The sequence below is a fragment of the Rhea americana genome, unplaced genomic scaffold (assembly GCF_003343005.1).
Source record: "Rhea americana isolate MKP2758 unplaced genomic scaffold, rheAme1 scaffold_475, whole genome shotgun sequence".
Taxonomy (NCBI): domain Eukaryota; kingdom Metazoa; phylum Chordata; class Aves; order Rheiformes; family Rheidae; genus Rhea; species Rhea americana.
In genome coordinates, this window is record NW_028186618.1 from 162,971 (window position 1) to 190,894 (window position 27,924).

General features: G+C 48.9%; 1 protein-coding gene across 1 annotated transcript in view; it reads left to right on the plus strand.

Annotated features, from left to right (window-relative positions):
* Positions 1–819: 819 nt before the first annotated feature.
* Positions 820–27,924, plus strand: part of MEGF6 (multiple EGF like domains 6) — a gene marked incomplete at its 3' end in the record, with an annotated part of 102,224 nt that continues 75,119 nt past the window's right edge. Inside the window, exons 1-7 of the mRNA XM_085316609.1 lie at positions 820–1,345; positions 1,786–1,889; positions 1,978–2,033; positions 2,509–4,323; positions 6,485–6,619; positions 11,284–11,393; positions 21,459–21,563. Of these exons, the coding sequence (XP_085172735.1) occupies positions 4,238–4,323; positions 6,485–6,619; positions 11,284–11,393; positions 21,459–21,563 (436 nt within the window). The remainder of the gene's footprint in view (positions 1,346–1,785; positions 1,890–1,977; positions 2,034–2,508; positions 4,324–6,484; positions 6,620–11,283; positions 11,394–21,458; positions 21,564–27,924) is intronic.

Sequence of the window (27,924 nt, forward strand, 5' to 3'; positions counted from 1 at the left end):
AGGTGCCGGTGCCGCCGCCGCCCGCGCCTGCCTTCGCGGGACGCGGCGTCGCACCGCCCTCCAGGACTGCCCTCCTCTGGCCCGGGGATGACGTCTTTAACTGGCAAGCGGGCCGGGAACGGGTAAAGAACGGAAAACGTATTAAACGGGCTTTGCACGCAGCGTTGGATGTCAGAGACCCTTCTTGCACACGCGTTCCGTGAATTTCCGGCTGTCCTGTCCGCAGTGCAGCCCTTGCCCGCACGAGCTAGTGGGGAGCTCGTCGCTCTCTTTGAACAGCCGCAGAAAGGAACAGAACTGGCTCTGCAGCCAGCCGCTTCCCCCAGTGCGCTCGGAGCAGTTTTGTCCCTCGGCTTCCCCGCCTCTTTCCAGACGAGCTGCTGAGCATGGCCCGTAGCAGAGCGCAGAAGAGGACGATTGGCCGATGTCGCTGTGTCCGTCCGTCCGTGTGTCCTCCCCCCCACCCCCCCCCGAAAAGCAGCCCACAGCTGGTTCGTGAGTCGTCTCCTATCCGTGCAGTAGCCAGGCCTGTCACCTGAGTTCGGAAGCGGGGCGCGGAACCGGAGTAATCCCCGGGACAGTCCTTCCTTCCTCTCCCCGGCCCGGCCCGGGCTGCCCGCGGAGCGCTGGCGGGCGGCCCAGGCCGGCCCTGGGCTGAGCCGTGTCCTGGAGAGGGAGCCACACTCCGGGCTCTGACCGCCCCAGAGCTGCGTGTGCGGGAGAAGAGGCTCCTTTCTACCCTGCTCACTGCCCTAGACGTGGCCTCTTTGCCCTTCTTGCCTCGTGCTCCGCAGAGCGCCCGCGTCCCGGCGCTGCGGTCCCCCGTGCTCGGGGAGATGGTGGTGCGGTGTGCTGGGAGTGGGGTTTTCCCCAGGGTGAGGCACTGAGCAGGGGAAAGCCACTTTGACTTCCCCTTCCTAGGCTGCGGCAGCGGAACTGAGATCCAGTGAGGTTTGGGGGTCTTTTGTTTTCTCTCTCCTTTTTAATTTAAAAAGAAAGCAGGCTTCATCTAGGGGGCTTAAAAGCATACACACAGTGTTCCTGCTGCTAGATTTGTCGTGGGTCAGATCTAAACAGAGCATCAAACTACATGCGAAGAAGGATTTTGAGGTAACAGCAGTAAGTTTCTGCCTTTAAAAGAAACGAAGAACAGAACTGAAACACAGAGCATCTGTGAGCGTTATGAGAATGTGCTGGCCTTTAAAGACCTAGCAGGAAAGGGAAGGCTTGCGTTTGCTGTGCGTTGAAGTTCTCTGCRGCATCATGAAGCATTTCTGTGTAGTTGCCTTTCTTCTGCAGCAGCAGCGATGAAAGATGTTGTCTTCCTGCCTGTTAGATCTGGCAGGTACTTTATTTCTAAGTGATAACATGAGCGGCCTTTACCCTCTTCTCTCTGACGGTATCTCTAAAGTATCTTTGTCATGATTTAGTTTTTCTCACCTCTCTCAGCCAAGCATGCTATTTTGCTACTCCAGCTTTCTACTTGCCCTACTAAGTTCACCAGCAAGGGAGACAGGAGGGAGGCAGAAAAAGGAGCAAAGAGCTGGTGGAACCGTGGAGTTTTCTCTACRGCTCCCTGGGTTCCTGATGTAGAAGTAGTGTGGCTTTTCCAGTGAAGCATTGAAAAATTTGAGTTCTGTGGTCATTTTAGCTAACGGTTTGCCTTAGAAAGATCCTACTTTGGTATTCACTTCTTTGGGTAAGCATAAGATAYGTTTCAAGCACAACCAGTAGTTCTGTCCATTGAACTTGGAAAATCTAACGTATATTGCCTTCCTTTTCCAGTAAACTCTTCGGGAACAAGAGCAGTAATGCGTATGTATGTTCAGCATCCAACAAGTGAAGGTGCCTACTGAATTCTGTTTCAGGCAACAGAATATAAAGTGAGGGTAGGATACTGCAAATCTGCTTTTCTTCCAGCACTGCTCGAGACTGAATTGAAACATTTATAGCTTTTTCTTTCTTTGATTTCCATAGGTACAATGCACAAAGCYGTGACACTAATTGCAACACTCAGAAGAATGCGTTGTTTTGTAAGTCATCTACAGTTTTAGTTGTTCATTTAAGCGCATAGTCTGGATTTTTTTTTCTATTTTCCTTTTTTTTCCCGAAAGGTCAATTCTGCCTAGGGCTACGCTAGAGCTGCGGTGCAGTGCTCCTCTGCTTCTTTACTTCCTCTTCCTTTTTGGTGAGAGAATTTACATCAACAGGTTCCTCAGGTGGAAGAGTTTTGCTGCAGCATCCCCACGCTGCTGCGTTCTTCCCGTTTCCTTTTGGTTCAGCCGCAGTATGTCCCCCCTTTCTGGAGGGAAGTCGGGAGCAAATCAGTTKTCTAAGAGCTGTTCAGTCCTCACCGTCTGTGCTGAGGCTGGCGGTAACGATCAGTGATGGTCGTGATAGCTGTTTCAGGCCCTTGGGGGAGGGATGCAGAGGAGCTGGCAGGGGAGCTCAGCAGTGAACCATCTGAGAATTAGACCTGGGCACTTCTCCCCCGTTTTGTCGTTTCAGAGCGGCCAGCTGACTGTCACGGGATGGGACCGCGACTGGCTTTGGTTTGAGTCAGGAACCTGAAAGCGAACATTTCAGTATCCTTCATCCCKAGCCAGCCAGACCATTCTCGACAGGAGTCCAAAATAAACACACGAAATGTGCTTAGAGGCACAGCTTTTCTTTTTACCCGAAACCAGAACGTCTGTTGCAGACAGGATGTTTTCTCTGCATGCCAAGTCTGAAAGAAAAAGAGAATTGTGAATAATACTTGTTCTTAAATGGTATTTGAAAAGAAAAGGTGTAGTGCTGAAGACTAGGCTGTGCAGGCGCCTCAAAAGGCTCCTGTATTTATTGGTGCTTATACTCTGGGGAAAAGGGCCCTCGGGGCAGTCGTGTCACCAGCTGCAAGGGCTAAAATAAATCCAAATAGCAGCTACGCTCCTCAGGTAGCACAGCTGAGTCCCCAGTAAAACACTTTCCTTTCTTCTCTACGCATTGCCCTGTTTCAGTCTGATCTCTGTCAACTCCTCTTTTTGTGCAGTTTCCCTTTAGAGTAGGGGAGTTTGGTAAGAGCGGCCAGAAAACAGTTCARTCTTGTTCCCTGCCTCCTCCTTTGGCCGCTGTATTCCCCCACCCCGGGGAACTGATAATTTAATAGCACTCTGCCTACCGGTTGGATTTTTCCCTAACAGTTTTACGTGCACATCAGATTTTCCTTGGGAAGTTGTTAATTTTATCATCTGTTAGAATGCATAGGAAAGGTTAAATCTCTGTGGGGCATTTTTAGACCTGCTGGGGAATGGGGTTTTGGAGGGTGTATACAGAAGTTGTCCCTGGGTAGTGCAAAAGGACTGTCTTTTCGAGCAACGAAACCAAGTGATTTCTGCTACTGTGCTGCAGGGTTTCCCCCCTCCTCTCTTTGGGGCTGGACACAGCTGGTGGGAGGGATTTCTGACTGTCAGCAAGAAAAGAAACAAGAGAGCATGTGAGTGAAGGGAACTAGACCTGAGAAGGGCAGGAGGAAGGTTTTGTTGCTCTCTTGAAATACAGGAAAGCTGCTCTTTGTGGATGCCTCACTCCGTAYCGTCTCCGGAGGAAGTCAGAAAGCAGTATTGGGAGGATGGCTTTAGCTATGTGCATGAGTTAAACGAAAGTTCTGCCTACRTCTGGAGAAGTCCTCTGGGAGGTGGACTTCTCTGTGCACAGGAGAGCATCCTCCCTGCAGCTCRTTTTCCCTTCCTTTCCTGATTGCTGATTTGTGTATGGCTTTATGAAGGGGACGAGGCCTCCAGATCAGCTAAACCCACGTGGGGCTTTATTGCTGGACTGAACCAAGATCTTGTGAGCCACCAGGTCTCTGGAGCTTGTCAAGAAGCGAATGCAAGAAGCAAAAGTCCCTTCGGCATATTTCGCTACTAGCAAATGAGCACAAGAAGCCAGGTTTGGTTTTGGGAAAAACTCAGTGATAATCTACCTTGTAGTGATTTCCCATGGGCTGAAGAAACTCGCTGAGCTGAGCCCATATGGGAGAAAGCATCAAGGAGTGATAAATCTGCTCTGCCAGTGAACCCCGGCAAGAATCCCTGCGTGCTCCGGTAGCGTTGCTCTTTGCGAGAAAGAGAGAATCTGGCAAGAAACAGGAGGTAGTGATGAGCGGACTTTTCTGAGGAATAGGAASTATCTAATCCCGCTTGAGAAGGCTGCAAAACTTTCTAGGCACCTTGGGGAAGAGAGAGGAACTGTCGCAATGGAGTTGCACATGTTGGCACTGCTGTTCATCCTTGCGTCGCAAGTATCTTCACTGGCTCCTGGGAACAAGCTTCAGCCGCATATGTAAGTACCAGGAAAAGAGCATTCCCCGTGTTTCTGTAGAGCAGGAGAACAATAAAGCAGAAGCAAAGTACAGTTTTTAAAAATCAAGGGTGGAGGGAGAAGCGTGTGGGGGAGGGGTGGTTCTGTTTCTTTATCTAGTGCCAAATGTACATAAAGGTGAATAGAAACTTGAAAATCTGGATAGTCGTTGCTCGTGGGAGGTAATTCACCGTTTTAACTGAAATGTTGCTATTGTGTGAGCATGAGAGGCAGTTAYGGTAGTGTAAACAGTCTGACCTTTTTTCACAGAACTGCTATTTTTATTGCTCTTTCCTGTATAACTCTCTCTCTCTTACTGCACTCTTAGTATTTCTTTTTCTCCTTTTGCTGTTACTCTAGAAGCACTCAATCCTTTCTTTTTAATTAAATGTTACAGTTGCACTTTGACATTAATTGTTTGGCTCCTTTGCAAAATTTCCTTGCACATTTGGTCTCCTGCCAGAAGATGATCTCTTGATGCAGGGGGATTGCTCTGTTTCTTTTTGTAAGTGAACCAGGCGTTGCAGAGTGTACTAACTCCAAACTACTCTCCCTTCTGTTTTTCACTTTTTGAGTTAGGAAAAAAAAAAAAAAGGACTCCTTTTCAGCAGGTAGGGGTTTTGCAAAGCGACATTTTCTCCCTGTGACTGAGATTTTGTGTTTCTGCTTTGACAAATACTTCTAGGGCATCTTGGATGGCACACTAGAGATGAGCTGTGTGCCAAGGTATCAGAGGAAAGAAAATGCCAGGCACTGGGAAGTATCGTCATTTCCCGTAGGACACTGCAGACAGTGCCTGCTGGAAGCAAAACCACTGTTTGGGGCACACCAAAACCTCTCTTCGCTGTAATAAATTACACCAAACACTGCTGCTGCCAACTTCATTTTTGTGGTTCCTTTCACTTCTCTCTCTCTCTCTCTCTCTCTCTTTTTTTCCCCCAGACGTGCAGAGAGCTAAGAGTTGAGGTATCTGTGCCTTAAAAGCAAAGGACATTCAGAGGGTAGGGAAATACCCTTCTCTAGACTTCCTCCAATACAAACCTTCGTATTTGTTGAATGGATGAACGTGCTTTCTGTTTACGGAGACGCTCGCAAAATAAAACAGCTTCTCTGGCAGTCACCATTAGCGCTTGGGCCTATTGTATTAGTGAACTGATGTGTGCAGGGCTTTGCTGGTGGAACAGCTCTGCAGTGGCCACATGTGGGAATGACAAGGAAAGATTTTCCAGCAAAGCTATGGGGGGAAACACGCCGTTAATTCTAAAGGCATTTCCAGGCTTTCTGTAACAGTAGTGTAATTGAATGTCCTGGAGCAGTAGGATGCCAGCTGCAATCTCTATTCTTTACCATGTCCGAATTAGTTAATACCTCTGTTACGGAACGTATTTTTTGYGACCAGAAACAGTCCCAAATAATGAATGGCTTGCAACTCCTTAATCCACGGACAAATACCTCCTGCTTCTTTCTTAGATAAAAACTACAGACTCATATTTGGTGAGAGAGAGTTAAAATTAGAACAGAAATAAGGCAYAAATTTTATTTTTCTGCTAAATCATTCATACTCACTGAATCTTATTTATTAATTTTAAGGAAGAGATTCAAAACTGAGAAGGTTTTGCATATCTGCCACTGATTCATGGGGTGGATTAGGCAGAACGATCTTCTCTTTGTGCGTCAGTTTTCCRTCTGTAAAATACTGCATCGGGGCGYTTACTTTGTAGGAGTCCTTTGACGCTTAACTGTTTCCTGAAGGCCTAATGCCGTGCTTTTGAGAAATACAGGTGTTATTGTTGGACCGTATGTTTTGCTGGTGCAAGTGCCGTGTTGTGAACAGAGCATCTTTTCACAGGAGCATGAAATTCCGGTTCTTTACCTGACCTGGCTCCTGTGAGTTTCCGGGAGGCGGTTGATGGGATATATCTTATAATCACTGGATGACTTACGGCTGGTCTGCGTGGCACGCTTCCTCACACTCCTGTATGATCTGATCAAACAAGGAGTCAAACGCTATGTAGCTTATAAGATCTTCCTCCTCTTTCCAATGAGTAAAATGAAGTTACCTTTTTAGGCTGCTTAAGCTGAGTGCATTGCAGTCTCCTGAGCGGCGTGCAGATTCCAGTAAACATCTGTTTCTCTGGGACAGGCCAAACGTTTGTGCGGAGCAAGAGCTGGCGATAGTGGGGCACAGGCAGCCGTGTGTCCAAGCCTTCACCCGTATGGTCAAAGTATGGAAGCAAGATTGTGGAGGACWGCTGTGGTGTACAGGCTACGAACGGAGGTACGTGTTCCTTCTCCAGCTTGATTTGTTCTTTGTGGGGTGAAGACCGATCCTTTCTCAAGCGGGAAGGGAGCTCGTGACAGTTAGCGTGGCGTCTGCGGCTGGCAGGCACGTGTACGCGAAGGAGAAGGAGCATCACCGTACAGCAGCTGCACGCTTAGCTTGCCTCTGCAGGGAGGTCGGGCAGGGCCTGGTTGAAAAGAGGGCAGTACTGCTGGGGCTGTGAAGAGTCACRCACACCTTTGTGCTCATCCTTTCCCTTCTGCTGCTGCCCAGGCCACGGTATGGCGCTGGACGTGGGTCTTCAGAATCACCTGGAGCCCTCTGAGAAATCTTAGTGACGGGCAGTTTGAGTGCTCTTTGCAATCCCCAGCAGCTCTCCAGGGAGAGAGGAGAAAACACCCCGGATGCACAAGTGCTTTCTTAAGTGGTAGTCAACACATTTCGGGCAAAGATATTTGGTACCTGACTTCCAAAGGATCTGGCGTTAGGACAACATGCCAGTTTGTTTAGAGGTCGACTCAAACRARGGCGACACCCGTGCCTCTGAAGCCRTAAATTAGCTCTAAGTCATGGAACTGCTTAATTAGATGTTTTTCTTGGCCCAAAACAGGAGAATCTGGGAGATTTTGTAAACTCYATGTGCATCTAGCTCGAGGGGATTCTGACCCTACCTGGGATCTTCGTGTGTTACGTGACGCTACTACTGAGAGTTCTCTGCTGAGAATTTTTAAGCAGTTAAGCGTTTCACGAACAGAAGACACATTGTTTTTGGTCAAAAGAAGTTCCGTCATCTTGGTTAACTGTTTCCAGTCTTCTGACTGTGTGTTACCTCTGCTTCCTGTGATCGTGCCATGTTAATGAAATTATTTAATCACATCACGGCCATTATTCCTATAGCTTTAGATATCTCAGCTTCAAAGCAGAGACATGTCAGTGTTGCTTTAAGGTTTTACCGAACGAGACCTAGTGAGCAGGAGGGGTGTCTGAACCAGGGCCTGTGTCGGACCAGGGGTTTCCTAACGGGGCTGTTGGGAGGCTCGTGGGCTTGGTGGGACCCAAAAGAGTGGGTTCCYTCTTTAAAAGGTGGTTCGTTATAAGGCATCATTACCGCGAGGTGGCTGGACAGTGTCTCTCTGATGGCGTTCTTGGAGAGCCTCTGGAAGGGAGACGGTTTGCCAGGCTGGTGTGTATTGGCCTACTGTGTCCTTGTTTTTCACTCTAAGCATGAGCTAACGCGGTCTCACTGGTCAAAACCTCCCGTTCTTTATGAACAGCATTTCTGTTTCTGCTTAGATAACCAAAACGTTTAATGCTTTAATGGTTTAATTGCTGACTGACTATTAGTCTTCAGTGTTCTTCTTGAATGGTCTTGGCTGTAGAATCTCGGGCAAAATTCTCTGCCATATTGTGGAATAGTTTGGCCTGCTTGGTACATTGGCCCCTTCTGGCTTTTAATCCTCTAAACCAATAAATAATATATGCCACCGCTGGCGGGCTTCCTTCCAGCTAGCGCTGCGAAGTCTGAACGTAAGGAATAAAATGAGATGAGCGCAGGACGCTGTCAGCAGCTCAGCTGTGGTCCTCAGCTGCAGTTGGCACAGCGCTGCGGAGTTCGTTAACAGCAGACACACATCAGCGATCGTCTCTAAGCCCAGAACGCTGCTGGAGAAGGCTGTATGCTTGGCCGTGGATGAAATCAGTTAAGAGAGCGGGCTGGCACAGTTGGGAGAGCAGAGGAGACTGTAACTTTATCTCAGAGATGAGGCAATCGTGCAGGAGTTGCTCCATGAAGACAAGGAACTGCTGTCCTGATGGCAGTTAACTAGGCACTTGCTTYGGTGCAGAGTTATAGGGTTTCCTTTTACATGACGGTGCGCGGGACCTAGTTCGGTCCCGTGTAAGAGCCATGTGGAGTTACGCTTGCATGTGTTAGAAATGAATTTGAAGGTACTCTGCATGGAAAATTGATGCAGATGTTCCGCTAATCRTAGCATCATTTGAGTAGCAAAGAGGCCTTAACTGAGAGCTGGGAGACAAAGCTAGAGAAGGTTGTGGATGGAAGACTATGAATACTGCAACAGGGCAAATAATGAACTTTTTTTTATCTGCACTGAAGTCCAGACTACAATGTGCAYAGTCTGTTTTTCTGTATCCGCCTGCTTTTCCTGCCTCATTAAACAGTTAGAAGCCTTTGCACAATAATAATAATAGTAGTAGTAGTAATAATAGTAATAATTCCAAGGAAACATCTTGAACTAGAGACGGTCTAGTCTTTGAAGCCCAGAGTTTAGGATTCCTCCTAACCTGTAATTGCTGGTAATTATCTTGGTGATGATATCTGTGTAGTGGTAATAAAGCAGCAAACAGTCTGTCTTTTGACTCTGTTGTAAGAGAGGACTTTGAAATGGTACCTTGTCTGCTTCTGCTTCAAAGGCTGGGCATTCTTCGGCCGCAGATGTTCCTTYAAGTTCTTCAGCGCGTGCTTTGGACGTTGCAAATCAAGGAACTAGAACAGGACGATTTTGTCACGCGGTATTACGAGTGTCCGAATAGCCCAGTGCTGAAGCTCGGTCCGTGCTAAAACCGGGGAGAGGCGCCCTCGAGGCGCTGTGAGGCAGGCTGAGGTTTAGCCCGTGGAATTTTCGAAGACGAATGTGGGCAAAGGAGTTTCAGCAAACCTTTCCTCGGGCGGGATTTTGTCCCACGTCTGTTTATTCTGAACTTCTTTTGGGAGTGCCCCCTGCGGCTGGTTTAACCCGCTAGACTGAAGACCTCCTGCCTTGTGCTGGGCGATTTAATCGCTGGAGTCGCGGCGTCCGGGGGGGTGTTACGCTCTTTCCAGGCTGTAACACCAAGATACCCCCAGGCAGCGGAGACTGTCCGAACCTTTGCATCTCCTGGGAACCCACCTGGACTGACTTTAGGGTCTCATGGACGTGAGGGAGCTCAGGGTGCTGCCGGGGGCAGACGGGAGCCCCGGGTTAGCCCGGAGCCCCCCCGCACTAGCAAGTCCAGGCAGATGTGAGCGAGGGGAGAGAAGAAGGTGTATTTACACGCAGTTTCTGGACCTCCGATGCTGTGTCCCTCGTCGTCTCATGAGGGACGTGGAAAGGAGGATGCAGCGTGAGCCTTACGGCACCACGGGACACTTGTTTCTTGTATTCCKTTTCGCTGACTAAGATTAATGGATTTTTACGGAGCTTGTGGTTTCTTCTCTATTTATCTTCCAGGAGAAAAACGATATCTTTACYTTTTTTTCGGCCCTTTTTCATGGTATTGCCTTGTTTCTGAAAAATGCCTCTTAACTTGTGTTCTCGTAGGTAAGAAGAGCAGAGCTGGGCAATGTGTTCGTTAGCCGCATTCTCACGATTTAAATAGGAAGTTCTTGTGAATTCCTGAGGATGGAAAAASTCAGTGGTCTGTACATGTACTCTTTCTCTGCCTTTGCACAGAAGACGTTTTCCTCATCATTTCTGAGCTTACGCAGGGCGGAAGAAAAATGCTGCCTGTTGCCGTACCGTCTTTCTGATTCTGGATGAAAAAGAGTGTGTGTTTGGTGGAATTTATAAGTCTCAGAACGAGGGGATATTTTTGATATCCTTGTCCGTGGGTCGATAAYCTTTCCCTTCTACGGTGAATGCTTTTTGAGCTACCGCTACCCCAGATACATAGTGTTATTTTCGTTCTTTGTAATGCATATTGCCACAACATTGAAAGCCCAGGCTTGGCAGATAGCTCTTGATTCCAAGAGGATCCAGATGGATCTGAGCTTGATTGCTAGCTGTTCTGTGCCTGAGTGACTGTAAATTGCTTTCTCAGCTGCTCCTGGAACATGATTATTTCCTTCTTAATTTGTTAACAGCTTGTACAGAAATTGCTATCTGCTTTTATCCTTCTCAACTGTGCTTCCGTGTGCTGATTGACAAGAGAAGAATAACGGAAGATTTCCTTCACAGGAATTAATAGTTCACCACTATTTAGGATTTTTTTTTTGTAGAAACGTTCAGACAAAGTCAAACAACCAGAATGAGTTAGGATAAATATTTTCGGTGGGCATGTACGACACGTCTACTTTGCCAAATATTTGTTGCTGTTTGTCTGATCTGCGCTGGTGGAGTAGCTTCATGTTCTGCCAAAGTATCTTTTCAAAAATCAGCTGCAGAAGTTTTCTCTCTGTTTTGATTTTCTCACGTGCACAGCGTCAAATTGCCGGGAAGGCAGCGTCGCTGYTGTTTACGCTTCAGCTCGCTCCCTGCGTTGCCCCTGCAGCTCGCACCCGGGAGCTGCGTGGTGCTCACGCTTCGCGAGGCTCGACTGAGACACCTCGGGGTTTTATAACTGCTTCCTCCGGCAGAGCCCGGTTGGAGAGCGGAGGGCAGCGATCGCGCCGAACTAAAATGGCTCAGGAAGGGAGAAGAGAGCCGGCAATGTTGTGAGGACCTGGGCACGCTGGTCCCACGTGGTCCTAATCACAGAGGGYTGAGGAGTATTTTCTTCGGATCAGTGATCATTATTAGGTGAGGTGCAAAAAAGGGCATACTTAAAAGCCGAATTCCTCACTTTGTTTAGGTGCCGCGGCTAGAGTTACRCTTTGTGTTCTTTGCAGTTTCCCCGTTCGACAGGAATTCATGCTGACTGACTGACGTTTTGCGTTGTTTCAGAACTGCCTATTACACGACCTACAGGCAGGTGTACACAGCGCGGTACCAGACAGCACACAAGTGTTGCCCGGGATGGGCGCAGCGTGGAGGGCGAGCYGGCTGCCTCTACCGTAAGTAGCGCTCCACTCGGAGGAGGTTCTTCTTTTGGGGCTGGCAGGGCTGTTTCTTTTGCCTGAGGCACTCCTTTCGAGTCCTGTACCTGCAGCAAATGCTGTAAAAACGATGTAAAATCGTCCTTAAAAAGAATTGCTTTGGAGTTTTTTCTTTTTTTCTTTTTTTTTCTTTTACTGGGTGACAGAAAGGTTTTTCTCCGGCTTCCCGTGAACTGCTACGTGTTACTTTCTGGTTTTGTAGAACTTCCTTGTTCTAACACGAAAGGATTTTCAGGGTCGCATTATTCGTTTACCCAGTTGCCAATCGTTATTAAAAGTTTAAAAGAAAACCCAAACTGGTGATTTAAATGGCATAAGGTCTGGAAAACCGTAATCTGAGCCCTGAGCGGACTTTTCATTATGCACAACGTTAATTGCGCCCTGTGTGCCTGAACATGCCAGCGACAGCTAATTTGCCCGCTCGTTGCTCTTACTCAGCATTGCTAAGAGCTTTTTATATCGGCTTCCTTGGAAGAGGAGGCCTTTAACTAACGCAGCTTTAGAGCAGATGTGGACTACTCGCTGTCAGAGAACGGGCTTCGCTCTCGCGCTTCCGAAGCCGGCGAATTTTGGCTGGACGCGTGTGGTCGCTTGACGGCGTGCGCCGAGGCTGCTTTCGGCCCGGGGACAGGGGGGTGTGTTTCTTTCCCCGCTCGCGGCCTCGTGTTTCCAAGCACGTGCAGGTGAGAAGATGGCCGGTACTGAGCTGTGAAGACGGTACCCCTTTACCGGTCCGCAGAGCGCGCGGGCTCTGCTGGGAGCGGACAACCTGGAAAGAGAGGGAGTTTTGACCGAAGCTCCCCRTAAAGAGGCAGGGAAGCCAGCAGGGCTGAACCCTAATGGCTCCGTGGGGATGTGCGCGCAGCCCCAAGAGGCTCCGAGGCCTCTGCCGCTCTCCTGCCTCGCCGTTCGACGTCGTGACAGCCGTGCTCGCTCGTGACGGCCCCGGAGCTGTCAGATCTCACCTATAAACGTAGCGTACGCAGCTCCGTTGCGGGTGCCTGCKTTTGGTCTCGTCTCTTCTGCTGGTAGCCCGTTACCGTGCCACCGCTTACTGCGTTTTCACCAACCTTTGCCTTGGCGCGTTCATCTGCTCAGACCGGTGCACGAGGGAAAGATGTCAGAAGTCGAGATGTCTTCCACATTTTTAGCTTGGCATCGCGTTCCCTTCCTGCCTGACTGCTGATAGGATTGATTTTCCGRCTAAGCTTCTCAGTTGCGAGTCGCATTGAGATGCTGTATAAATTCCGCGTGGATTGAATAACGTGGCTAAAGCTCTTGCTGATTAGGACAAGGGGCCTGCGTGCCTGGCTGCACACATGAGCTCTAGTTTTAGCTCGCGATGTCGAGAGGTTGAGTCCCACCAAGCGTTCGGGAGCTGTGGCTCTCGGTCTGCACAGAGCTGTCGAGTTCAGCAGCAGACAGTACGCCTGTGCCCTTGCAGAAAGGGGACAGCGAGGCAGGAGAGGCTAAAAAAGCCGCTCTTCASTACGTGGTGATCTTGCCGTGGATACGTTGTCACCTGTGAGCTGTGCGGGAAGTACTAGTGCTGACTCTGGGCTGAGTTCACGCCGCTGCAAAACACACGAGCTCTTCACTCAGGTTAAAGCAGCAACAGGAGCAAAGGAACCTGGATGGTAACTAGGACGGCAGCGCGGGAGAGAGCACGTCTCTGCTGCAGAGCGGGATGGAAATGCCTCGATCAAACGGTACCGAGTCAGCTCAGGTGAACGAAGCAGCCCTGGTGAGCGCTGCCTGCCCGCACAGCCTAGCCGAGAGGGAGATCAGCCAGCCCTGAGCATCCTGCAGCCGGGGCCAGACCGTTCCCGCTGCCTGAGCRTGCGCGTTTCGGGCTGCCTGATGCCTTGCACTGCTGTTTGCTGTGCTGCGGACACGGCGTACCCCCAGAGCAGCTGCAGGAGCTGGTGCTGACCTAAAGCTTCACTCAGCGTGCCTAGCTGTTTTTAGCTTGAATTTATCGTAATTTTTCTTTTATCTTTTTAAGCCAGCCCTAGTTAGGATCAAACTTTGTTCTGGTTTTCGGTACAGGCGTTTCCTGAGGTGTAGGCCCGGCCCTAGGTAAAGAGGAGAATAAATGCTCCTTTGGTGAGGAGGTGGGGGGAAGTATCGGAGTCTGAGACAGGGTGAAAACCCCTCGGAGCTGCTGGTCTCTGCTCTGCAAACACGGCGAAAGCCCGCGTGGTGCGCGACCCGCGCTGCCCCGAGCAGGCACGCACGCGTACGCGCGCCCGGACGCGCAGGAGTCCCTGTAAATCTCYGTAATTTATCCTGTCTTCTCCCTTCCCGTAACAGTGTGGTTATCGTTTTGCCAAATTTCCATTGCATTAAATTGTGCCATACTGAATTACCAGCTAGTTTGCAGAAAGCTTTAGAAAGGGCAGGGAACTGAGACCTGTAGACCCCCTCAGCCCCACTGAGCTAGGAAATAGATTATTATTTTCACTCTGTATGTGCCAGCCTGAAGCACAGAGCAATGTATGGTCCAAGTCATCCAGAAGATCTAGTGCTAAGCCAGAAATCACGGCCACCGCAATTTCTTCTAACATTTTCCATTGCTGTCGTTTGGGCCTCACCGAACTGCCTCCGAAAGGTGAGCACCACTGCAAACAGGACGTTGTGGAAGCACGCCGAGGTTTACTGCGTCTCTGCCCGGCGGCCGCTTAGTCAGGTGAAGGAYTCGGGGAAAACTAAGCAGCATCACTGTGCCCTTTGACTGCTTGATCAAATCTGCCTAACAGTACTGAGGCAAGCAAGAAAGAAAAGAGAGCTCTTCTTGCAAGCCTAGACATCTAGCAAAAACTGAGGCCGGCAGTACTTTAGAAGAGATGCATCTCGCAGCAGCCAAGGGCGTAGGAGTTCCCAGCATAGCCTTCATTGCCGTGGGCTCTTTCTGCCTTGCTACAGGGCAGGGAAAAGGCCGGCGCCCTGGGAAGGTATCTAGTAATGCGTGTTATATTGCAAGAATCAGCTGAATAGGATRCTTGTGGAAAAATTCCCTGATTCCGGTGTATTATACCAGCAGGCTGGCATGTGATTGATACAAGATTGCCTGGGTCCTCAAGGTTACGTGGCTACAAGAAGTGACTAAAGCATTAGATAAGAAGATAACTGGCTTTCTGAAACATTATTTCGTCACCATTTCATTAGTCTGGGTAGATGAGTATTTGAACTTCAATGCTACCTTTGTATTTTTAAATACCCTCCCCCCCTTTTTTTTGCAGGGGGGAGGATTTGAAAAATCTTCAAGTCCTTAAAAAAAGCCAACACCAAGGTTTAAGTATTTCAGCGCTAATGCATCTAAGGTGCAMAGTGTGTGGAATTCAGATGTCAGTTAGAATGAGACTTAGAACCAGGTAAAGTTAAATTTGGGGCTTGCTAGTTATAGCTTAATYAGTTCCAAGGGAAATTTTGCATCTTAACAGTTATCCATCTCTGCCCTTTGGGCCCGAGGGAAGTCCACAAGAGAGGAAATAAATAACATATCCCGCAAACTGTGGGCATCCACACTACTTCTGAAAGGCTATGTAATAGTGGCACTGTRCATATAAGGAAGACGAGAACTCTTTTTTGGTCCTGTTACCCATATAGCCATTTAAAAGAGAGTTTTAYGGAAACAACGATGAACAGTGGGGGRAAAAAAAAAAAGAATACTGCTGACTTCTTCAATATAGATTTAAGATGCAACACTGCGAAACCCAACCAAATGCAATCAACATGATCGAGAGGTCCCTCTCGGTCAGTCTCCTTGGATCTTTTCCCTGTGATGTGTTGGAAACTAATAGCCGGGGCATCCTTAGCCTTCCGTCCTGGGAGCAGTCATTTGGYCACTTCGCTGAGACCCCAGATCTGCCCCCTCCCATTTTTTTTTCCTTTTTGTGAATGCCTGTCTCATGTTTGGGAGTTGCCCACTGAGCTAACCTGGTGGACACAGCAAGATGTCCCTTTTTTCTGCGTGAGTGGCTCTGGTGAACCGTATGAAACGTAAGAACATACTTAGACCTTTGCCTAAACCCGTAACTAAGGCAGGTTTAAAATGTTAAGAAGATAGGTGACATTACTCATACCTTTTTATACATGAATTTAGCTCTGCATTTTGTATGTGTTTGGTTTTTAACCAGGCAGTAGCTCTGAAATACCTAAAAAGAGGATGTTTTGAAATTTCTCTAGATTGACTGGAAAACAGAAGTGATTTAGTAAAGCCTGTGGTTTCCGTAGGCTTGTGCAGTTCAGGCTTTTTAGTATCTTTTCTTCTACTTGCTGCCATGATACTTCTCTTCTACTGTGAGCAAGTCAAAGTAGTAACGGAACACATATGGCTAGCATAGACGCATGTCTTTGGCTAATAAGAATGTGTGTATAGATAGCAAAAAAGCAAATTTACACAATGCATTATTCACCTAAACCTTAGCAAGATCTCTTTAATCACAGCAAAATAAGGCGAAAGCATTACACAAGACAATATCAAGGTTTATTACAGAGGGGAAATTAGGAAACCAATTGTGTTTCTGTAGGAAAAAAAGAGCCAATATTTGCTATATGAAGGATTCAATGATAGAGGGAGAATAGCAGGAAATTTAGTAATGTGGCTATGAATTTTCCATGTGAGAGCAGGTCATAACTGATTGCACTTTGATAAGAGTTGTGCAAATATCTGACAAAGAAAATGTACTTCTAAGGTTTGGCTGCCACCAATGTTTGGCCAAGCTGTAGCCTCAGTGAGCCCGAAAACAAAGTGGAAAAAATCCTTAGTTTTACAACTGCGTCTCCCTTTCTGTGTCACTTGGCTTCTAGTTTTGCCTGAACCGCAGCAAAAGGCGGTTGACRCGTGTAGGAGACGCTCGTAGCTAATCCAGGTTACAGAATCTCATATTCAGAGCTGCCTCTTAATACCTTAAATGAGGATACTGAGCGCTGCTGAACCAGATCAGCAGTGACCTACTGCAGTTAGGGGTTACGCAGATGTTTAGACCGATGTATTTTTGTCCTGGGCCACAGATCCACTACGCAGGAGCGTCACAGWCCTTTACCTCGTGCTTCTTGCTGTCTCTTGAAACATTTCTGTTTTATTGCTTCCAAGACTGCATGGCAGTCGGTGCAATATCTGGGTGTGGGAAGGGGGAAGGGAGAATTACTCCTTCTATCCCAGGGAAACGAACCTCTCCCGTACACGAAGTAACTGGTCTGGTGGCTTTTTATGTTTCCATTTTGTGTTCCCCCGAAGTAACCGGTGCTAAAATCCGCAACGACCTTTCCAGCTCGCTCTGGCTGTCGCAGTTTCCAAAGGCTGGAAGTTCAGCTCTCGACTCCAGTTTTGAAGAGCGTGCCAGCTCTCGCTTCCCCTGAGCAAGGGCCAGGGTGAGATTTACCCCGAGCAGCAGAAAGTCGCCCCGCTCTCCCGTCTCTGCCTATTAACGTTCCAGCTTGGGACGTAGCAGGAGCGCAGCAGCGCTGGACCCGTTCCAGGCCCCGAGGCAGCGAGTGACAGTGCAACTTATTGCACGCGTAGCCAAGAGGCTGGGCGGATACGTGCGAGAAGCATATCCTGCCATCGCGGGAGAAACGCATCCCGCTGTTGCCAGCGACGATGGATCGCTGCAATTTTGGGAGACTCGTGCTTCTGAGAGAAAAGCTTGTTGTGAGTCTTTTCTTGCCGAGATGCTTCTTTGGGCCCCGTGCCCCCCGCCTGGCACCCCTACGAAGGTCGCAGGGCGCAGCRGCGGGGACGTGCGGGAGGAGTGCTGGAATTGCCGCTCGCGCCCCGGGCTCCTGCCAGGCACCGCTGGAGCCGACCCCTCGTTGCAGCTCCGTAGCACGGTATGTCGGCGCTCCGAGAGCCTTGGGAAGCAAAGGCCCTATATAAATATGTAATACTTGAGAATAAAAAGGCCAGGCGGCATCTTGGGCATTGTTAAGATTGCAAACTTCTCCTTTTGTGCGCACAAACTTTGACAGCTCGCCAGAACAATGCAAATCCTTCCTTGCCTTCTCTCCATCGGTGATTTTCTTCTGTTCTGAATGCACGCTTGGTGTTTTGGAGTGCGCGTTAAGTGTTCTGTGCCAAGTATTTTGCAGCCATTTTCGAAGCCTCACAGGGTGCCTTTCCTCCCCAGCTCTGATGACACGAAATGAATAATCACAAGATTTTCTTTTTTTATTATTTACTATTGTTATTTCAACGTTATGTTAACTTAATGTTAGTGGCCTTTAATGGTGGGCTTTTGTGCGCCTCTTGGCTGGGGAGCTCTCCCGCTGGCCTGTGCCCAGGACCAAGCACCGCTCTCCGTGCCGGCCAGTTTTGCCACGGTCTTTCGAGGGCCGCGTGCGCACGCTTCACTAGCTGACGGTTGCTTGCCAGGCTGTACCTGCTGGAGACGTATTTAATTCTTCWGCATTTTCCCTACAGGCAGTTAGGGCGTACAGAACTGGCAACCCTGCAGGTTTAGAGACGGAAGCGTTGCCTTTCACTGCAACGAGAGTTGCTGTCTGTTTGCTTGCTCTGCCTGCAYGCTGGTGAGCCCAGGTAGTAGTAACAGGAGAGAGTGTTGTTTTTTCACTTGCCGTGAATTTAGTGTGAAGAGCTGCAGCTACGTAATGAGAGCGGTCGGAAGTACACGGGTCTCTGCAGTCAGGCTGAAATATTCTGGGCCTTTCCTTTACGGAGCAAAACCCTTGAAAATGTCCTTTAACCTGAACCATGCTGTGCAGCTGCTTAAAGAGAGAGTGAAGGTTGACGTTTCAAGGAGCCGACCTAGTTCTGAATATTATTCTGGAAGCTGATTTTAAAGCGCGGGACGGGTTCTTCTGCCTGCGTATGCCGCATTGTCGAGCGCAGCAGGACCTAGCTGGGGCAGGTCCTGACCGTGGGGCTGGAGTGGTGTCACCCACTCTGAGCAGCTGACGTTACGTAGCAGCTCAACTGCGCCCGTTTGCGATCGGTCTTGTGATGGTCCGTAACGATCTTCGCAGGAAAAAAGCGTTGCAGTCGATCTTTCCAACGTCGTTTCTGCTAAAGCTAAAGCTAAACCTTGCCTTTGCCGCGGTGGAGAAGGTTTTGCGTCTACAGAAGGATGCGGTGTGTGTTTGGTGGTTTACTACTTCTGTCGGAGTCAGTGCCCGTGCAGGACAGCAGTCTGTTTTAGCCGGAGCGTAATCCAGACTAAATCTCAGTGTAAGCTGCACTTGGCTTTCGTTAAGCCACAAATGTTTGTCTGGGTCACTTGCATTCTTTGCTCTCGCTAGTAAATACGTCTTTTGGAGCCAACAGGTCTTGGACTGCCRGGTCTGTCTCTTGTAATTTCAGCTACTTGAAATAATTATGGTCTCTGGATCCGTAAACTGGATCAGTAGGACGCTGGGGCCTCTCACGCAGGTGACCGTGACACACTTGGYAGTTGCAGTGAATTCCTTTCTGGGACGCATAAGCTATAACGCGTCATTCCGCACTTCTGCTCTTGGCCCACCCTGTCCACCGTGCATCCCGGGCCGCGCAGGAATCCCCACGTGGTTAGGTGGGAGCGGTCTGGAGCAGGGGCTCCGGCGAGGTCCGGTACGGATGGGCATTGGCCAGCTCCCRCCGCGCGGGCGAACGGTATTCCTAGCCGTGCAGACGCACAAAGTTCTTCCTGTTCTCCGTTGGCTGGYTTGCCCCAGCTTTAGAGAAATGCATCCCGATGCAATGCCGTCATTCTCGGGTTTTCTTACCGAACTTGTTTAAGGAAAGTGAAAAAGGAAAGGGAGCGAGGAGATGCAGGAAAAAGAAAGAAACGAGAAGCTAGCCCGCAACACGGCYATCTCCAGGCTGGGAATAGGGAAAAAAATTTCACCGTCTGGGTCTTTAAAGGCGCTGAGGAGATAGGCGCTCGTTCTGCTTTCTTGCATTTCGACAAAGCCCCGCACGCACGATAACGTGATTTGTTGAAGACGTTTCTCTTTTTGAGSTAAGTATTTCCTAGTGGGAAGTATAAAAAATTGTTGTGCTTCATAAATCATGCAAAGTATTTTTTTTTCCTGTGGGGAGAAAAGGTTTCCTTGTTTAGGGGTTCTGTTTGTTGAGATGGTTGGAAAAGGTGGATTTCAGAAGCCTAAYTGAGCGTTCTGCGACCCCGTGTGCGTTTTACACTTCGCTTGGTGAGAACAGTGAGACGTGGCTACTCGGGCTCACTCGCAGTTTAGCTCTGCTTCTTCTCTCGTCCGTCCAAAAGGCGACCCCGCGTTCGGACCGCCGGCTCTCCAGGAAAGCTTAACTGCAGAATAGGAAGCAGGGTTTCCCCTGTCTTGCTGTCTTCCCCCGCAAGATACGGGACAACATCCRTGGGGAGAGCGGTCTTTCGTTCCGCCAACCACACGACAGTTTTYCATACGTATTTTAAAAAATCTGTTAACCTGTGATTTTCAGCAAGACTTTTCACGACCGAAACGGATGGCTGTCGGGGCTGGGGTGAAAACATACAGCTTTTCACCCGCAGGTTTCCCGTTCTTCACTTGGCCAAGGCTGAATAATTTTGCTGTTTAAAATCTAGACTGTCTGAGTTGGKGATGTCAACCTACCTGCAAAAAGTCTCTACTTTTGTAACGTTTGGGTTAACCCTGGCTGCAGGTGTTCGCAGCGAATTACAGGGACAGGAGCTCTCTGGCGAAGCGCAGCTAGCCCCGTCTTGGCTTGGCACGAGGCGGCACGGTTTACGTAAAGGAGTTTCTGCTCGAGGATTTGCTCAAGGCAACGGGCTGAACACTCAAAACGGCAGTCCTGGTGAACTTTGGGGGACCTATCTGTGGGCTAAAATACGTGACTCCTTTGCTGGAAGACGTTAAATAACRGGCAATTACACGTGTCCCATTGCTTGCAGATAACGCGGGCAGGAGAGATCGATCCATCTCTTGAGCAAACTCTTTACAGCAAATAGTTCATCCAGAGCAATCAGTTAGGTGGCTTTGACGCCTTCAAGATTTCAGTGTTGGATGAAATGTTGTTTAAAATWGAGGCTGATTTAAAGGGAGACTGCTTTAAACGTCACCTGTTGTCCAGGTGTGATTTTTTTTAATTGCATTTAAGGCAGTTTTACATCTTGCCACTTCTCTACCACGGGGGTTGACGTGTTCCTTACTGTTTAGCCCCAGACCTCAGTGCATCACCCGCTCAAGCATTAGTTGCMGAACACTTTCCAGAATCCCTGTGAGATTACTTACTAATCAGGTTTCCCAGGAGCATCAATCCAACRTCCGCTTAATCCAAGAAAGCAGCACTCCGAAGGTGAAGGTGTTGTGTGCGTGCTGTATGTGTTTGCTGACTGGGGATCGTGGACTTGCCTTGAAATTTGAAAGCAGCACGCACCTGCTGCTTGGCAGAAATCCTTTGCCAGTGCATCACGGACCTAGCAGGAGAGGAAATAGGATCTTTCTTCATCTTAAGTAACCCGGTTCTGGTATTGTATTTTGTAAGTGCTGCAATACATTCTCTTTTCTCTTTTGTGCGTCGTCCGTAGCTTTATGCGAATCGGGCTAGTTTGCTGCAGGWGTACGTGGGAGACCTTCAGGAAGCAGCCACTGCCTAGGTGGCAAGCGACGGTGATCGTTCAGTAGCTGGCAGCATTTTTTTCCGATTCAGCTGGAARTCGGGGCTCCAGATGGAGTATAAGAAAAATGGTCATGCTTGATAAAATCCTTTTCGGATGAGATCTGGAATGGGATCCTGGCGTTTTCTGTTTTAATAAGACTGGATGTTAACATCATCCTACAAACCTGTGCAAGCCATTTAAACCCATGAGTAGACATTAGCTAAGATATTTTACCTCCTGCGCTAAATTTTGGGAGAATCTGTGTACCGTTAGAGTATTGCGTTGTCAACTAAAAGAAAGTTGCATTTCAAAAATGATTTAACAGTATTTTTGTAACTACTGAAGTTTGTAACTGGGCTTTAGGAACTTACACAATRAATAGTAATTTTTGACGTATGTATCCGTACGATCCTGATCTCCAGAATTATTCTCTCCCTTCAACTTGCAGCTGCCTGCAATTMCGAAGTTTGTTTCAACGGTGGAAATTGCATAGAAGGAGCTTCTCAGCTCTGCCATTGCCCCTCTGGTTTCCRGGGACCTCGCTGTCAGTATGGTGAGTAATCTTTCCAAACCCCTCCTTGAATTTTGAGTCAGAAGCGGAGGGGATAAAGACTAGGGGATGCTCCCCCCCCGCCCTCTTTTCTTCACTAGTCGTCATTTTATCTGCAAAACTCCAATAATCTGCTCTGGACTTTCCTGGATACTGTTTGCARTGTTTTGGGAACTGACTGTTTGGGAAGGAAGTGCTCGGCGTGACTTGCTGTGGAAAGCAGCGCGATTTCTCCATGCTGTACARTAGCCTTTCCTCCCGGCTGCCATCCGCAGAAGGGATTTGTTGGAATCGGAGAAGGAGCTGATTAAAGCTGGGTCAAACAAAGAAACCCTGGGGTCATTTCCTGTGAAGTGAATCTCAGCCTGAGTGAGCACGGCGACGGGCTGCCACCATCAGAAAGGAAAACAGTTAAGCTGTGACTAACTAGATCAGGTGTGTCTTTGGTTAGGCTTTAGTTTGGGTCTGTTAAGCATTATTTAATTCACTTTTGTGCAATATATAAATTACCTCCTCAAGGTTATTGATTTTTCTTATGCTTGGTAATTCAGCAATGTTCTGATTTGTTCGTGTGATAGCGCAAAGCGAATAGCCCCTAAAAGTAGSACTGGTACTCTGTGCCGTATACACAGTAAAAGAAAATGTGCCTTGTGCTATTCCGGAGAGAAACAGCTACCCCAACTTTGTCTTCCTTTTGACTGCTAAGTCTGAAAGGCCTGAGGCAGTAACAGTTACTCACATTCACTTTAGACCATACTAATTTATAACAGCAAATTAAATAATAAGAAAGTGTTTTTTTTTCCCTAAAGCATTAGGTAAAAATTTCTTCAGCGATAACGCAGTTTCTTGCTGAAGCTGATTTATGTAGTTAGGAGRGACTGGTCTTTGGCATAGGAATAGTCACAAGCGGGACCTGGTCTTTTCCCACTGAGAAGGACCTTGAGTCTCTGGGAAGCCTAGGGCTGGAGAAGAACGTTTTCTGCAGAGGCTGAAACCCTGTTCAGAGGAATGGGAACAGAAGGCAGAGAGACGACCCGTTCCGGAGAGAGAGCGTGTTTTCACACGGTGTTTTGAGAGGGCAGAGTCGAGCTCTTACCGCCTCAGCGTGCAGGGAAGCTCGTAATGCTCGTCTGGCACTCTGTTCAGCCAGGTTTCAGCTGCTGAGTCAGCCTGTTCTTTCCCATTTTTCGTGGTACATCTATGTTAAGGAACTTTAATTACTGCTACAAGGGTCAATTTAGAAGTGCTTAAAAGGCCCTTAAGTCTCATTCAGATAATCCCTTTAAAGACGGTGGCTTCTCTCAGCCAGATACAAGCTGTAGATGAGATTAATCAAAAGTCCTTGCTATCCTTGACTTCAGGCTGTATTCATACGTGCTCTTTCTTTAACATGCACTGTTAACAAGAYCTAAAGTTATGCTTGCTGGCGAGGCTGAGGCTTTCCTTGGGCTCGACTGGACCGCCAGCTTGCGTGTGACGGTTCTTAGCACACCGCCCAGCRTCCCTGGGGTGGCACGCGTTCGCCGCTAGAAGCAGTTTGCTTGGTAATACGAGGACGAAACGCAAAGCGCTGCCGCAAGCCCAGCTGCACGGATCGCGGGCCCGGCTGCTGCCCTTTCCTGCCGGGCGCCCAAGGCTGAGTTCCTTCCAGAAGTGCCGGTCCCGCCYGGGAAGCAGGCTCGAGGAGGCATTCCTCTCGTCTTTCGTGGGTGGTGAGGCTGCCTGCAGAGCCGTGACGTGCGYGGGGCCCAGCAGCGAACGCACTGGCGCACGGCTGTGAACAAATCCCGGGGGGGAGACACTGCGGAGCTGCCCTGCTGGGGTTATTCCTGCCTCASAGATCTGCCCGTGTCGCTCGGTTCTCTTCTGTTCGTTCTTCTGAGCAACCCGCTGCCGGTCCCCAGCTCACGAGAGTTTCCAGCTGAAAAGCGAAGCCGGTGCTGGTGGACTGTGCCGCTCTGCCCGCTGCCGTCGCCAGCCCCGTGCCCTGAGCGCCCCGGCRCTTTCCCCGTTTCTCTGCAAAAGACGTTTGCGTGAGCCTCTGGCGACGTCCGTGAGCCGCAGAGCGGGCGGGAGGGCGAGAAGCTGCCTCGGCTTCGCTCGTGCCCCTGCGGCACSTGCGTCGGAGAAGGCAGAGCTGCTCCCAGCCGGCTGACGAGGCAGGCGCGGCRTCGGGCTGGCAGACGGGGCGGGAGGCAAAGCAGCGCCCAGGAAACGATTTAACCTGTTAGTCAGTGAAAACTGCGTGCATGGTTTAGTGTTAACTGTTGCAATTCTGCGTTTTACATTAAGATGAGAAGGACGCTTTGGTSTAGAAACAGTTTTCAGTCTTTTTGTTGTCCTTTGGCATTTCTAAAGTAGTTGCATTGTAATTGTAACATACTTCCAAATCATTTATCCACCCAGTGATACGCCAGCTGCAATTTAAACGTGCTGGTTAAAATACTGCTCCTCCCTGATCCTTTGAACCGAGAAGGATTAGGATGTAGCTAAATTCTCGGAGAAGTACACGCTCCTGCACTGACTGCTTAGGTTCGTGTTTGCACGGGCGGAGGCTAGAGTACAGAGCTGTCCGGGAAATACACAGTCCTCASATTGTCCGCTGCAGTTTTTTTGTCATAGCTTCTCTCATACAAATTAGTAAAATACATGCAGGGCGCCTTCCAGTACAGGCCCTGCATGGTAAAAGCATTTTCACATTTGGAAATATTTAGCAATTCCCCAAATGATAATTGGTTGCAGATTTGAAAACAAAGAACGTATTTCTGACCCCTCCAAATATACATGTATTTTTCAGCGGAAACGGCTGGTTTATTTTGGAGAGGAAGAAAATACATCTGTAAATTCCACTAACGTTACCCCCCTCAAACAAGGAACCTAAAGTCCATGCTTTTGGTTTTAAGAGGTCAGACTTTGGAAGACTGAAGATTAGCTTTTATTCTACTGCCCTGCAAAGCTTTTTGCAGTAACAGCATGAGCCAGAAAGGGAGGACAGTAGTAGCTCGTGTTACCAGCACACTCAGTGTGGTGCACTGTCTTCAGACACTTCTGCCGGGCTGGTGAGGAAAAGGAAGAAAAAAAGAGAAAGGGGCAAATGGGGCAGGACAAGTAAACTGCGGATCACCAGTTAGTATCGCAGTTTTCTGAGCTGGTTTCCAGTCGTCCCATTGCACTAGCAAATTGTCAAGGTAAAGACAAACTTGTAGTGCAGGACACTGATCAGATAAGAGATGACTATAAGAGAAAGCGGAAAATTATAGTCTCTGATGAAAAATAAGATGTGGATTGACCTCTGAGAGTTGCAGTTTGGACAATCATGTAAAGTATTCGGTGTTGGAGCTTTTTTGAAGTACTGAGCTGAGTAAAAAGCCCGAGATTTTTCTACCAATTCAGAATGCGTGAGTTGAGTATTTCACTTTTCACTTGTGTTTCTAAATGACTGTAACTTCGTTTGCATCCTCACACTGTTTTAGTGAACTGACGCACGTTTCAAGCTCATGGCAGGAGTAACCTCCTGACATCCCGTTCTAGCAAGATAACGCTCCCCTAGCCTTGTTGTTTATAAACGTTGCAAAGGCTTGGTCATCCTGCTTCTTCCAGCAAGTCCAGCTAGACGTGAATATCTGGACACTTCAAGGGCTAGAAGGAAGTAGATGGACCTTTGAAAACTTACTTAGACCTAAACAAGAAAWGCTGGTTTGTTTATGACTTCTATTGTATCCCTTGTCTTGTGGTAACAGAGCGGAAAATGTAACATAATCAATACGACCTGGTCTCCTCGGGGAATTTTTYTGGAAAGGACAAGTGGTAAATACGGGAGATGCTAGCAGTTTGAAAGGATTTGGCCAAGGGAAGGGTAGCATGTCTCCAGAGTGAGCTGATCACAGCTCCTTGTCAGCTCTTAGGTTCCTTAACTCGCTTGGGTTTAAAGAATGACGTTAAAAATCCCATCACACCTCAAGAGCTAGGTCATGTGCGGTGTATGAGCACTGCGGGATTCCTGAGCGTTGTGGCACCTAGAGAACTCTCTGCTCTGCGTCGTTCGAGGGTGGTTCATCTTCTCGGGCCACCGTCTCATAAGCCTCGGCCACTCTGGAAGACGGGCTGACTCGTAGCGCGTTTCCAGTTTCCCCCGCCGCTCGCTGGTTCACGCGGGTCGCTGGAGAGCGACCTCCGCGGAAAGCCTGCCTCTGCGGCAGAATCCTCGCTGCTCTGCGGGCGTCCTGCTGCGACACATGAAGCCCCGCTGAAGTGAGAGCGTTTCCTCCCTAAGAGGGAAAGGACAGAGCTGCAGATACCCTGCTCTGTGCCAGCTCGCGTAGCAGAGCTCGGCCGGGCTCCGAGTAAAGGGCAACGCGCTCACAGCAGTCCTTSTTACGGGAGATAAGCACGGGGGCGGCAGCCGCGGGCGTTAGGGGATCAGCCCCGGTAGCCGTCCCTTCCGTGGCGTTGGCCCTAGGAGGTGCTCGAGGAGCGTCCGCGTGCTGTTAGCTGGCTGCCTCCAGGTCTGTCTCCGGTGACGACGGTCGTCCTGCTCAGAAGCTTCTGGTTTTATTAGCACCAGCTGGAAGACTGTATTTATGCCTTAAAAACAACGGCCCTGAGGCTGGAGAGAGGAAAAAAAGAGGTGAAACCAGGACCCTAAGTTGCTCCCTGAGAGAACATGCGTGTTCACGTGTGCCAAAGCCTACACAGTGGTGCAGGCTCTGCCAGCAGTGGAACATCTGCATGAGCTGCAGATGAAGGAGGCAGATACAGACGTCGTAGACTGGGGGCAGGGTTGATTCTGCAAGAGTACCTTCAGAAAACTCYCCTGGCTTTCAAGTTTCGTTTTAAACTTGCCTGCCGTCTAGCTTTTAAATATGTTGCCCAGCTCCGGAGTCCTGAAAGGCTCGGAAAGAGCCTTAAAGAAAACGCTGTGAAAGGCCTAGCTTGCAGAGAATTGCTTTCTGTTTGTCCCGTGATGCKTTTTGTTGTCCCTAACATCTCCCCAAAGCCCTCTCCTGCTTGCCGCAGAGAATGTGCTGATTAAGAATRCTGGGAGGTCCCAGTCTCAAACTCATCCCTCCATCTTAATTTCTCGTTTACTTCCGTAAATGATTTTCCTTGGTAAATGTTTTATTGGATAAACGTCTAGTGGAAACCTAATTATCTAGACTCTCGTGGTCTCTCTTACTGTTCAAAGTTATCTGGATGGTTAATTTCTGTGCCAGTCAGTCAGTCAACATTTGTGCCGAGTTTTAACGACGGAGTGGGAGCCTGGAGGCTGGAAATGCTATGTGCTTCAAAAGTCTTTCAGCGGAGATAGCTTTGGAGAAAGACAGAGACTGGTTAATCAGTGAATCTTTTTTTTTTTTTTTTTTTTTTTCCCTGATCAGTCACCTACAAAAGAGGCTATCGTGGCATTTGAGATAATGACAGCTTCTGGGGAAATAGTTCTCACAAAATGGAGCTGTTTAGCATTTGAGTGGAACAAATCTGGATGCGATTCTGAGGGCTTCGGATGGCACGGTTCTGTGAGTGCAAAGTGAATATAGCCCTAAATGAAACGAATGCACAAGCGACCGCTGTTCTGCAGTGGTACGCTGGGCTGTTGTTCATCTCCCAGAAACGCTTGCATCTGATCCTAACGGCATTACTTTTTCTTTTCTAGCAAGGAATACAGAAATGTTTGGTTTAAAGGCAGAACGCTGTCCTGGCCAGACTCTTACCATGCCTTTCAGCATGGGACATTTTTATGGGCCAACTGAGAGAGCGGCAAAGTTATGTTTACCCTGGCTAGGAAGCAGGCAATACCCAACCAGTCTGAGTTCCAGGAGTAAGACGCTGTCCTTCCTGSTCTCCTGAGCTGTTGAAAGTGATGATATTTGGGCACTGTCGATCTGCGTTAAATCACCTTGCTTTGAAACGACTGCGAGAACGCTTTCAGGAAACGTCTGCGGTACACCCTGGGTCCGCATTTGGGTTTCAGCGCCTCTTCTGCAATGGCTTTTTGATACTGTAAAGTGATACTGTAAAGTGCCCCCACCAAGTTGGGAAACCAAGTTTCCCCCACCCAAGATGGTATTGTCTCCCTGCCACAGAGCCTGCACCGTGCACGTGGGTCYGTAGGTTGAATGCTGCTAACGTGGTGCCTGTGTTCCCTTAAAATTCCCGCGTTCCTTGTCTAAGGAGGCATCAGCGGAGCGACAGCAGCGTGGTCTAAGCTATAGTCCTGCTGTGCGTGAAGGTTCGGTCTTTTGTGTAGTTTCTTTTCTCCCACCAGCGGAGGCATGTTTGAATGCCGAGGTATGAGGAGCTCTGCAAATGTTCTAGAGAGTTGGGTTTCTCCCCCCCCCCCTTTTGTATCCTTACTCTAACTTTC